Below are 13,784 nucleotides of genomic sequence, written 5' to 3' on the forward strand. Positions count from 1 at the left end.
CTTTAAGTTAAAATAAATAACCAAACATTTTAATTTGTTCAGTTTGAAGCTCACCTATTTCAAAAGAGAAGCACTAGCAGCAGGAAGTATCTGTGCACTTAGTGTTCAAAGCACTACTGCACTATCACTGGTGAAGTCAGGTTTGATTTGGCTTTTGAGAATTGGTCCATGCTTAGTCATGGTGTGGTTCTATCATGGTTCCCTCTGGTGCCTTTTTAATTAGATGACTAGGGTCACGGAGAGCATTAACATCGGCATACTTTCCCTTCACTCACTTTCACAGTGGCAGGTAATTGTTGAGTTTATTTTGGCTTATTTTTTATTTTAAATACTCTTCACGTGCATGACATGATGCCAGAGTAAGTGGTTAGTAATGATGTTATGGACAGAGGAAAATAGATGACTAGTATCTAGGATTCTGAAAATTTGCCTTGCTACACCTACTGTTCTGCTGGGTCCCTGAAGAAATAAGCACTGAGGCTATTGCGGGGGGCGCGGGGCGGGAGTCTTCGTTATAACTAGGCTCTTCTAGCTCCTACAGCTTTGGCCACCAGATCTACTTTGGTGAGCTAGACGAGACCAAAGCTGCAGAGGCTTATAGCCTAGCACAGTGAAAAGCCCAAGTGAGTTTTCCTCCTGGAGGAGAGGAGCACATAGGAAAAAACAGAGAAGAATAGCTCAAAACACCTTAGAAGGAAAGCAGTTCCAACAAAGAAGATAATCCACGGAGAGGCTAAGAAGACCTTCCCCTCCAGACCTCAGACAAGTTTTGTCCTGGGGTGTGTCTTGACCACCCTTGCTCGTTAAGTCCAGGGCCCCCTGTGCCAGTGTTCTTCTCCGCGCTCTTTTCCTAGTTTGGTTCATTCAACAAATATTAAATATTTATTTAAGCATTCTTGTGTACCTGTATACAGGCCCAGGTACATAGTGGATAAAATAGAAGAAAATCCTTATCCCTTTGGAGCTCATATTTTCCCTTCTGTAAATCCCCCCCAAGGCATATATTACCCCCAGCTCTACTCCTGTCACCAAAATTCCACCTCTGCTACAGGGATATAATTGGGTATTTTTTGGTGTTCATTTTGTTCTTGACCCATGTAGTTGCTTTTCTTCTTTTGGTTGGTTGTGCGATGTAAATTTAAAGATAGACTGAGGAAAGCCTGGAGTTCCTGCCAAAGGATAATATGGGTGGACAACAGAGATGTTTAGGTCAAACACAGGCAATTTATATGTTTTTGAAAACAGATTGGAAATATAGTTATGGAGAGGATAAAAATAAGGGAGATTACTGAAGGAAAGGCAGTAGACGGCTGCTTTGAATATCTGCTGTGTGCAGAGCTTTTTTAGATGTTACGGGGGATGAATGTCAACTAAAAATATTAAAAGATGAGTTAGTACTGAAATAATTGGAACTAGCATAATAAAGTGGAAGGGGTGTTAGACTAGAAATCTGCTAACCAGATTTCCTAATAAGTACCCTGAAGAAGTCAGCCTTTCTGGCCTTCAGTTCCTTTGTCTGTGGAATGGGAATAAAACTGGATCAGTGAGTGGTTCACAACACTGTACATTAAAAACTTCTGGGAGGCTTTTACAATTCAGTTTTTGGAGGGTTGGGCTTGGGCCTGTTTTCAGAAGCTTCCACTGATATTATTTAAAAGCTCCCCGGGTCTAGGTTGAGAACTGCTGCACAGGATCAAAGGCATTTCCAATTATGACGTCTTAACATTTACGAAATAAGCATAGCATGAACAACTATAGCTGTGGAAATATATGCAAATAGGATTGTTGAAATGATTAATGTTAATTAAGATATTATTATTAAGAAATCAACAGGCTGGTGTAACAAAGGGGGTAACACCATTCTTTTTGCCATTAACTTCTTTCATTCCTGTCTTATTTTCCTGCATGGTTGTTTGTTGTTTTTTTTTTGCGGTACGTGGGCCTCTCACTGCCGCGGCCTCTCCTGTTGCGGAGCACAGGCTTCCGGCGCACAGGCTCAGCGGCCATGGCTCATGAGCTCAGCTACTCCGCGTCGCGTGGGATCCTCCCAGACGGGGGCACAAATCCGTGTCCCCCGCATCGGGAGGCGGACTCTCAACCACTGCACCACCAGGGAAGCCCTCCTGCATGTTTCTTATAAAGAGTGTTAAATGTTTTTCTGCAGTTTTTTCTTAATAAATGTTGCCTAATAAGCAGCTTTGAATTTCCACACAGTTTCAGTTGCTGTTTCTTATCACTGGAAAACTCCTTAGTTTGTTAATCCAGGGACTAATGAATGAGAGTAAGCAATGGGGCCTGGAAAATCTCAGCATCCTCAGCAACACTGACACTTTAGACCATTAGTGTGATGAGGACTTTTATAATGGTGGTGAATATTCCTTATTATTTCCGAAAGGATAACTTTGAGGACATTGTCTATTTATATTTTCCCATTCATTCCTTTACATAATTAAGAACTGAGGTAATATAGTTTTATTGAGAAACTTTTTTTTAAAGATAGTCATAAGATCTCAGAGTTGGAGGAAAGAATAAAAGTTATCTGATGGTTGAATTCTTTATTCACTACCCTAGAGAAATGGTTGTCTAAACTGTATTTGAACCTCTCCGTTATCTGGCAACTAGCTCTCAAGAAAGCTTATTCCATCTTTGGAAAGCTCTGATTATTAGAAGGTTATTTTCTTATGTTGAGAGGACTAAAGTCTAACTCTCTGGAGTCCCTTGGGACCATAATACACTGTGTTTCTGCTTCATGTTGAAAAGTTCTTCAGTTGACTTTTCACATCTTAATTCTTCTCCGGCTAATTACATCCGTTCTCTGGCTGTTTTGTATAGCTTTGTTTTGAGACACTTTATCTTGTTTATTCATATCACTTTTTTTTTTTTTTTTTTTTTTGCGGTATGTGGCCCTCTCACCATTGTGGCCTCTCCCGTTGTGGAGCGCAGGCTCAGCGGCCGTGGCTCACGGGCCCAGCCGCCCCTTGACATGTGGGATCTTCCTGGACCGGGGCACGAACCCGTGTCCCCTGCATCGGCAGGCGGGCTCTCAGCCACTGCGCCACCAGGGAAGCCCTATTCATACCACTTTTGAAATGTGTTAGCACACAACAGTGTGTGTTTTGGAGGAGAGGGGTTTGCTTTTAAAACCAGCCTTCAATAAGAGATTTCTCAACTTTGCTCATACTGTATTCTGTAAGTTAATTTTGTATCACATAAATTGATCTCAGTCATGCCACACTGTAACCCTTACTTTTGACTAGTAAGTTTTTCAGTTTGTCAGATTTTTTGTTCATAACCTAGTTATTTGTAAATTGGACTTCTTAGATGTAACTGTAGGACTTCATATTTATTTCTTCGTACTAAATTTTATCTGGTATATCAATATTTTTGAATCTTAATCCAGTGAATTCACCATCCTTTTAAAAAGCTTGGGATATTGTACAGAATTGATAATCATATCCTTTGTTATACACATGTCCACGTGGTTGGCAACCATGTCAAATAGGCAAAGTCATTTTTAGATAGTATATACAAAACTAAGGCCCAGACCTATGTGCTGTAGATACTTGAGTCCTGTTCCCTGCTACTAGAAAGTTCCCTCTGAGTAACGCTGGCATATATTTACTTAAAGATCTGCTTTCTAAATCTTCTGTAAACCTCGAACACTCTTTTCTTGGCTTTTCCTAAGGTTAGTGTGCTTCCTCTCACTTTTTAGATCCATTTTAAATGTATCCTCTTCGGAAAGGTCTTCTCTGGCTACGTCATCCCAAGTAGCCTCTCACAGTAATGGGAGCATTACTGTTTTATTAGATCACGTAACTTTGTTCAGCGGCACAAGTATGGTTTATTATTTGCTTCCCCTCTTCTAGAATGTCAGCTCCATGAGGTTGGAGACTGTATCTTTTTGTCACTTGGTGCTATGTCCCAAGCACCTGGCATAGTGCTTGGCACAAGTTAGGTACTCAGCTGTCAGTTGAAGGATGACTTTACTGCTGCAATGTTTTGTTGTAGTTTTGTGCATAATTTGTGTAACAAAAACAAAAGGAATATTTACTATACCTTTTTGAATTATTGTATTTACTTTCACCAACTTTCCAGAGATTCTGTGACATTCCAGTGATGGGATAGCATACCTCTAGTTGGAAAATCTCTGCTTTGCTCTGATCACCTTTAATCACATCTGTAATTATCTTTACATCTAGCCCATTTTTTTTTGTTCAGTATACTTCCAAAAGGATTTCATGAAAGATCTTATCAGTTGCCCAGATACATGTAAAAGTGGACAGAATTTTAGAAATTTTTGTCTCAGATATGAGAAAAGCCTCTAATTGGGTAAATAATATCTAATTGGAATTTCAAGTAGAAGGATCCTAGTAGATTCCTTATTGAAATAAATATCTACTTGGTATTTATTTTATTTCCCTGACATATGCTTATCAAAGTGAGGCTAGATACTTATTCTTTGTGAAGTTATATTGGGTTTTAATAAATTATCTCTTTACTAGTTCACCTGGAGTCTTGTCTGGAATCTATATCAAGATTACCAGTCTATTGTTTGAGGACTCCATCTTTATTTGAAAATTAGAATGTTATTCAAAGAATATTGACTATAATTCAGCAGTTTGATTTGCTCGTTCTTCTGATTTTATTTTATTTATTTATATTTGGCTGTGTTGGGTCTTTGTTGCTGCGCACAGGCTTTCTCTAGTTGCGACGAGCGGGGGGCTGCTCTTCATTGTGGTGCGTGGGCTTCTCACTGTGGTGGCTTCTCTAGTTGTGGAGCACGGGCTCTAGGTGCGGAGGCTTCAGTAGTTGTGGCCCGCAGGCTCAGTAGTTGTGGCTCGCGGGTTCTAGAGCCCAGGGTCAGTAGTTGTGGCACATGGGCTTAGTTGCTCCGTGGCATGTGGGATCATCCCGGACCAGGGGTCGAACCCGTGTCCCCTGCATTGGCAGGCAGATTCTTCACCACTGCACCACCAGGGAACCTCTACTTTGATTTTAAATTAACTTTGTCTTTCTGTGTTAAAGGGCCAAGTGAAATATGTTTTGAGATAAAAGCTAGAAGTTCTTCTCAGATTCTGACAGGCTTTTCCTTGTCCATGTGTTCTTAAGTACACAAGTGATCATGGTTCCCATCTGTTGGTAGACAGAATTCATGCGGGTTATTCCATGCAGGCACCAAGTTTTATACCTGTCTGTGAAATTTTGTAATTTGAAAGTCCATAAATAAACATCTGTATGACTTAATCATTATTCTGAAGAGAATTGTGGTTGTTAATGAATTTTTGAAAAAGTATATTTTCTGTTTTAATAATATATGTCTTTTTTCTCCCCCCACCCAGAGAATGGATCTTGGAGAATGTCTGAAAGTCCATGACCTGGCTTTAAGAGCAGATTATGAAATTGCATCCAAAGAACAAGATTTTTTCTTTGAACTCGATGTATGTCATTTTGCTTCAAGTTAGATTATCTTTTGCAGTAAAATATTTTGAATATGGATTCATATCTCTTAATGGGAAAAGGCTCTTAGCAAATTATCTTTTTTGTGATTATATGAAGGGTAGTACTAAATTAAGATTATGTACTTTCTTGACTAACAATAGTTTTAAAAAATACGTGAAACTGGGTATTTTAAGAAAATGTGTGAAAGTTGTGCACGTCATATATTCTTTTGAAAATTAAGCATATTCTTCCCAATTAAGATGGTTGTGATTAAGGAAATACCATCTTAAGCAAATGTAAACAACTAATTTCTAGTGTATATAAAGCCCTTTAATTACTGAATTTTTATTCGTATTTATTTTTGTATTTGTAAATATATATGTAGAGAGAGGGAGGATATTAAGGACAATGTTGTTTTTTATGTAAAACTAATAGAAGAAATATTAGAGGAAATAGAAGGTACAATTTAGGTATCTAAAGGGCTCAAACTCTTGACTTTTTTTTTTATACAAACCTGAGAATAATTGGGACTTTTTTTTTTAATAGAAAACGTACCAATCAGCATTACATAAAACAATACCGATGACCATAAACCTTTTATGTTTTATCAGTGAGGTAGTAGATGTTTCATTTGGTTTGGGAGATAAAGTAGTAAGTAGGGCCCCCCCCCCCGCCCCCCGATCTACTTTTTTGAACTTCCAGGAATTTCTGCTAATGGAAATGAAGTCATCAATGTAAACATAATTTAATATGGGGCTGGAGCAGTCAGGGAAACACCTTAAAGTGATTGTGTTATGATTTAATCTACACTGGGCATAAAATACAGCAGAAATTCACCATGTAGATGCAGGGGTATGGTGTTTTTAATCTTTTTCTCTTATGGTATGGTAATACATTGTTTTTACATATCAAGTATCTACAGATTAAATTTCTAGAAACAGAATAACTGAGTCAAAGGCCAGTTTTGCCTGGTTGCCCTCCATGAGAATTATCAATTTATACTCCCACCAGTATGTATGAAATTATCTATTTCCCATAGGCCACATAGTGTGCTGTCAAGATTTCTATGTAGCTTTGATAGATGAAATGTGAAATATAGTGTAATTTTAATTGGCATTTCTCTTATGAGTGAGTTTGAAAAAATTTTATAGATTTAAGATCTGTTTTTAGTTCCCTTTCATTGAACTGTCAGTGTACATTTTGCAGGGGGTGGGTGCTATTTGCTAATCTTGGATGTTAGTATTTTTCTAATTGATTTGCACTGACTCTTTACAGATAACGAAAATTAGTCCCTTTTATCAGATAATACATTGCAATTTTTTCCTATTTCTTTTTTGGTAGTTGTGAGTCTTGCAAAATGTTTGTATAGTTGTCCAACTTATTAATCTTTTAAAAATCTATTCGATTAATTCATAAGGCCTTCCCTATCCTGATGTGATGAGAATTCTATCTCATGATTTCTTCTGGAATTTTTATGGCTTTGTTTTATATATTTAAATCTGTGATCCAACTTAAATTTATTCTGTTATAAGGAATTGAGGTATAGATCTCCCTTTTTCCAGATAGCTGCTTAGTTGACCCAGCACTATTTATGGATTAGTTCATCTTTTTTTAAAGATAAAATTTAAACTAAAAGAATTAAATAGCTGTTTGTTTCTCATCACAGATAAAAGGTTTTATTTTGCATTTTCATGAAATTCATGGGTTAATCAACCATTTTTAGAATTTGATATGTGTTGAATAAATTTTTATTTTTAAACATTTGTGTTTTGAATTAGTTGTATTTCTCTACAGTAAGATATGAAAGTCTAAATCGGTTGGTTTGAGAATCTTTAAAGTTTACTTTTAAATGAATTATTTAATTATAGATATATTAATATATGCCCGATGAGTGTCTTTTATATAAATATTGACCTGGATTTTTGCAGTGTAGACACTTCTAAAATTCTCAGTGGTTTATTCTTTGAGAAAAGGGCAAGTTTTTCTGATTGTAACATTTTCATTGTGAAAAATTTGAAAAGCACATGAAAACAGATTATTAAAAATTATCCGTATATTCAGAAATAATTACTGTTAACATTTAATGTATGCTCTTCCATTTTTTCTATGCTACTTTATTTTACAAAAATGAGATCTTGCTGCATTTAACGTTTTGTAACTTTTTATTTACAAATAAATCATGACCATTTTCTTATATCCTTAACGTGTTCTACTAACACCTTTTTTAAATGGCTGAGGATTAAATTTTCCAAGTGTTACCTGGATATTTAGGGTATTTACAACTTTTCACCATTAAAAATAACACTGTGAAGAACATCTTTGAATATTAATTCCTCCATATACCTCTGATAACTTTCTTTTTTTAAAAAATTTTATTTATTTATTTATATTTATTTATGGCTGTGTTGGGTCTTCGTTTCTGTGCGAGGGCAAGTGTGGGGCCACTCTTCACTGCAGTGCGCGGGCCTCTCACTATCGCGGCCTCTCCCGTTGCGGAGCACAGGCTCCGGACTCGCAGGCTCAGCGGCCATGGCTCACGGGGCTAGTTGCTCCGCGGCATGTGGGATCCTCCCAGACCAGGGCTCCAACCCGTGTCCCCTGCATTGGCAGGCAGATTCTCAACCACTGCGCCACCAGGGAAGCCCTGATTACTTTCTTTAAAACAGATTTCTAGAAGTAAAATTACTAAGTCAGGGGTCATTTTTAAAGCTTTTGATAACGATTACCATGGTGCCTTTTTATAAAGGCTGTGCTAGTTTGTGCTTCCTTCAGCAGAGCGTGAGAGTGGCAGTTTCCTTATAGCCTTACCTTTCCTGGGAATTATTTATGTCTATTCTTTGTCAATTTGATAGATGATGAATAGGTTTTCAATTTGTAACTGAACCCAGTTTTATTTTTTTATTCCCATGGTGGCATTTTAAATAATAGTGTAATTTGTGAGTAAAGATATTCATGAATAAGATGATTTCTCTTGCAGTAATTGTCTTTTAATTAAACTGTAGGCTATGGATCATCTGCAGTCATTCATTGCAGACTGTGATCGAAGAACAGAAGTGGCTAAGAAACGATTAGCAGAAACTCAGGAAGAGATCAGTGCTGAAGTTGCAGCAAAGGTAAGATTTTCAATCATTTCATTAATACAAAGTATAGTTCTACCTCACTACTTTTGTTTTAACTTTTTATTTTGAAATAATTACATCCATAGGAGATTGCAAAGACATATATAGGGAAATTTTACATACTCTTCCTTTAGCCTCCCCTAGGTTAACATCTTACACAACTACAGTACAGTATCATAAGCCAATAAATTGGTATTGGGCCAATCCTTACATTTAATTCAGATTTCACCAGTTAGGCATATGTGTGTATAGCTCTGTGCAGTTTCATCACGTGTTCCTTGGGTAACTACCACCATAATTAAGTTACTTAACTGTGTAGCATTACCACATACTCCCTTGTGTTACCCCTTTAGAGCCACACCCATTCCCCACTAGGCCCTGGCCACCACTAATGTATTTTCCATCTCTATAATTATGTAATATCATTGAATATTATGTAAGTGGAATCATGGAGTATGTATCCTTTTGAGACTGGCTTTTTTCACTCAACACAACTTCCTTACTATTCATACAGGTTGTTCATCAGTAGTTCATTCCTTTTTATTTTCGAGTATTCCATGGTATGTATATACCACAGGTTAACCATTCATATATTGAAGGACATTTGGGAAGGACATTGCGGTTATTGGCTAATACCAATAAAGCTGCAGTAAATCTTTACGTACAGATTTTTGTGTGGACATACGTTTTCATTTCTGTGGGATAAATGCCCAAGGATACAGTTATTGGATCATTTAGTAAATATATTTTTAGTTTTGAAAGCAAGTGCCAAACTGTTTTCTAGAGTGGCTGCACCATTTTACATTGCTGCCAGCAGTGTTAGTGACCCAGCTGCTCCACATCATGCCAGCGTTTGATGGTGTCACTATGTTTCTTTCTTCTCTTTTTTTTTTTTTTGGCCGTGCGGTGTGGCATGTGGGATTTTAGTTCCCCGACCAGGGATCAAACCTGTGCCCCCTGCATTGGGAGTGTGGAGTCTTAACCACTGGACCGCCAGGGAAGTGCCACTGTGTTTCATTTTAATCATTCTGAAAGGTGTGTGGTGATATCTCACTGCAGTTTCAGTTTGCATTTCCCTAATGACTACTGATGCTGAACATTTTTTTCACGTGCTTATTTGCCAACTGTATAACCTCTTTTGTATAACCTCTTCAGTGAAATGTTTGTGTATGTCTTATGCCCATTTTCCAAATGGATTACTCATATTTTTAATGTTGAGTTTTGAGTATTCTTCAGATGTTCTACTCTACTCACTACCTTTTAAAAATGTTTTGTTGACTACTTATATGCAAAAAGTAAATAGAAAAGTACAGTGAACCCCAATGGATTCGAAGCCATCAGTCTTGTGCTATTGTTTCATTATTTTAAAAGCAAATTCTAGACGTCATATCATTTCACCTCTTAAACATAACCACAAAATTACATCCATAAAGGTAACAATTTTTAAAAATTATCCAGTATCCAGAATGTGTTCATTTTTCCTGTGTAGAGTTGGTTTGTTGAATCAGAATTCAAAGTCCACATATTGACTTTTGTTGGTTTGACTTACTACTTTATTCAGTATAGTCTGGCACATTTTATGAAAACGCAGAGTGGAGACAAAGTTACTCAGTAGAGTTTAGGTGACGTGATTAAATATAGTGCTCATATATGTGTGTACAAAGGGAAATGGATTCCTTTGTTTGAGGAGAGGGTTACCTTTAACCAACTTTTCCTGGAAAGTTCCCTTAAGATGGGGACTGTAAAGATGGGTATCCTAAAGTACAAGGAATCTCATTTCTCATGGTTGAAAGAGATCCACAGGTGTTGGCTAGACCCCAGCTGTATTGATTTATACAGTATTGTATTGGTTATATATCACCACAAAAATGCTGTTTAACAGACTACCTCAAAACTTAAAACATTAAATATTTATGTAGCCCATGAGTCTATAATCAGTGACTTAGGCTGAACTTGACTGGGTAGTCATTCCTGTCTCAGCTGGGCTCACTCACATGTCTTCCAGTTGGCTGGAGGCTGCTGAACTATGGCCTAGAAGGCTAGCCTGGCCATGTTCCCATGGTGGTAGCAGAGGTGCAAAAGTATCAAGCCCAGTCATACAAGCATTTTTTAAGCTTTCCCCTATGTCATATTTGCTACCGTCCTGTTAACCAAAGCCAGGTACATGGCCAGGTTCAGAGTCAGCGTATGATGGTACTTAGTTACGTAGCAAAGGGCACAGATGCAGGAAGGGTGAAGAGTTTTGGTCGTTAATGCAGTCATTCTGTGGCAGGTATTTACAGAAGATAACATTTTGTTAAAAGTGGTAGGATAATGATAACAGAGTTGGGGATTTCTTTGAGGGACAAATATATTGGATTGAGGTAAATTTAAGAAGGAAAGATTACTGGCACACTACTTTGTTGGGACTGGATGTCCATTTCAAATCAAAACCTTCTTTGCAGAACTTGCCTGGTAGTCCAGTGGTTAAGAATCCTTCTTCCAATGCAGGGGGCACGGGTTTGATCCCTGGTGAGGGAACTAAGATCCCACATGCCATGGGGCAACTAAGCCCACGCGCTGCAATGACTGAGCCCGCACTCCACAACTAAGACCCAGTGCAGCCAAAGGCGAAAACAAAAACTTCTTTACTAATATTATTGGCCACACAGGCTGAGTACTTATTTTGTAGCCAGAGTAAAGACTGTGTTTATGTTATCATATGCTGTTAAAACAATAAGAATGAACTAGATTCCCACGATGATGGTGGTGGTGAGGAGGAGGCATATCAAAACGCAAGGCAAGAATTAATCCTAATGGAAAGACATGGACTAAGAGAGAAGGGTGCCATGCTTGTCTACTGAATATCAGTAATGTGCTGCGTGCATGTACAGGCACGTTTTCTCGTTTCTCACAACTTTGTGAGATTATCCGTACTTCTCAGATGAGGAAGTAGATTCAGGTTACGTAATATGGCCAAAATTGCATGGCTGTCAATTGGTTTGGCAGTTGGACTGTAAAGCCATATCTTTGCTTTAAAGAACATCCTCCAGTTCATTTCTTTTACTCATGTTTGAGCGTATGCTATTTCTTGGGCATTGGAAATACAAAAATGGTATATAGATGTCTTTAAAGTGGTGTGATATATATAAAAGTAATGGTCATAGAAGATACAAAGATGCACAAAGGAGGGTATTGCCCTCTCTGCTTAAGTGTCTTAAGTGAGGGTAAGGTGTGGTGATTGATTGTTCACCAGTGCTTCACATAATAGACTCTTGAGTTGACTCTTACTGAATAGACAGACATACACTAGGCAGGTAAGGGAGGTAATAATGGACGACATCGCAGGAAGAGGGAGCAGTACGTGCAAAGTCACAGAGGAAGAAAACAACAGGGTAAGTTTGGGAAACTATAAGTGTAGATTTGTTGTGAAGTTGGAGAACAGAAAGAGATAGTTTGGAAAGGTACAGAGAGCCAAATTGTGTACAAAAATGTATTTTATACTTGGAATGCACTGCCGGAGCAGAGGTTGAGAAGTAATAGTTACATTGAGATCAGTTGTACCCCTGAATTCACTGAAGTAAAGGCAGGCAGGCTCAAAACATCTTGATGTCCCACCAGTTCATTTATGATATGCTCAGAAAGCATTAGTTATACTCATATTGCCTTAGATAATTTATGTCTTTTTATGCAATATTTTGAACTTTGGTACATTCTGCTTTTTATTCATGATCTTTTCTGATTCTCTCCAGGCAGAACGTGTTCATGAGTTAAATGAAGAAATCGGTAAATTGTTGGCTAAGGTGGAACAGCTAGGAGCTGAAGGGAATGTGGAGGAATCCCAGAAAGTAATGGATGAAGTAGAGAAAGCACGGGCAAAGAAAAGAGAAGCAGAGGTAACTAAATTCTTTATGGTAGTTTATAGAGCCTTAGTGTCTGTACTTCTAAAGAACATATATTTGACTAGAAATTATTGAAAAATTTCTACTATTTCTACTATTAAAGGAAATTTAAACCAGTTTAAAAATATTTAACTAGTTTGTATCATACTAATGGGTTGTATATCAAAATTAGTGGTTGTTTTGGAATTTAGAGTCATTGATCCTATTGAAATTTATAACTAGTAAATGAAATTAACTAAACTAGCTAGTCATACACAACAGTCTCACACACAATCCACACACGTGCAGTCTTCATATACATGGTCACTATGATACCCTACCCCCTACTCCATGGCCCATGCAACTATAGTATTCTCCCTTCTTACTTAGTACAGTCTGCTAACACATTGGGAGCCTCCTCTCATTCTTCCTCCACAGCACAGATCAAAATCTGATATCCTGCAGACAAAGTTCTATTTTGTTTGGTCCCCCTGATATTTTTTAGAAAATCGAATGCCTTTGGATGAAAGTGTACTCTCCTCTTTACCATAGTCTCCATTGTTCCTAACTGTATCACACCTGGGTTTAATTTTTTCTTACTATCTAGCCTTTTAAGGCAGAAGCTCAGATAATTGGTTTATTTTTTAATTTTATTGAAGTATAGTTTATTTACAATGTGTTAATTTCTGCTCTGTAGCAAAGTGACTCAGTTATACATATGTATTGTTTTCTATTCTGTTTTATCACAGGATATTGAATACAGTTCCCTGTGCTCGACAGTAGGACCTTGTTGTTTATGCATCCTATGTATACTAGTTTGCACCTGCTAATCCCAAGCTCCCAATCCTCCCTCCCCACACCCCTTAGATCATTGATTTTAGACCATTTAATGCTGTAAGTTTTCTTCTAAGCACGATGGTAGCTTAGAAGGTATGAAACAGATTTTCATATATTGTGTTTTTATTTTCATTCATTTCTAAATATTTGCTAATATTGCTTTGTGATTTCTTTTTTAACTTGTGGGTTTTGAAGGCATGTGTTTAGTTTTTACATATTTGGATTTGTTTTTTGTTTGTTCTTTTCAGATTTTTTCTGTTAATTTTAATTCAATTCTGTTGTGGTCAGAGAACATGTGTGTGATTTCAGTTTTCTTAAATATGTCAATACTTGTTTTGTGGCCCTGCATATAGTCTGTCTTGGTGAGCTTTCCATCTGTACTTGAGAAGAATGATATTCTGCTGTGTTAAATGGAGTGTTCTATAAATGTCAATTGAGTCAAGGTAGTTAATAGATTTTTTCAAGTCTTCTGTATCCTATTGAGTTTTCTGCCAATGAGAGGAGCGTTGAAGTCTCTATAGTTGTGGAT

General features: G+C 37.4%; 1 protein-coding gene across 3 annotated transcripts in view; it reads left to right on the forward strand.

Moving 5' to 3' along the window:
- LOC309966159 (putative RNA-binding protein Luc7-like 2) overlaps nt 1-13,784 on the forward strand; it is a 57,143-nt gene that overhangs the window by 28,195 nt on the left and 15,164 nt on the right. For all 3 annotated transcript variants that reach the window (XM_082846126.1, XM_082846127.1, XM_082846128.1), the window contains 3 exons: nt 5,340-5,438; nt 8,442-8,552; nt 12,290-12,433. In XM_082846126.1, coding sequence (XP_082702252.1) covers nt 5,340-5,438; nt 8,442-8,552; nt 12,290-12,433 — 354 coding nt within the window. The remainder of the gene's footprint in view (nt 1-5,339; nt 5,439-8,441; nt 8,553-12,289; nt 12,434-13,784) is intronic.

Source organism: Leucopleurus acutus, assembly GCF_964270905.1.
Source record: "Leucopleurus acutus genome assembly, chromosome: 9".
NCBI classification, from domain to species: domain Eukaryota; kingdom Metazoa; phylum Chordata; class Mammalia; order Artiodactyla; family Delphinidae; genus Leucopleurus; species Leucopleurus acutus.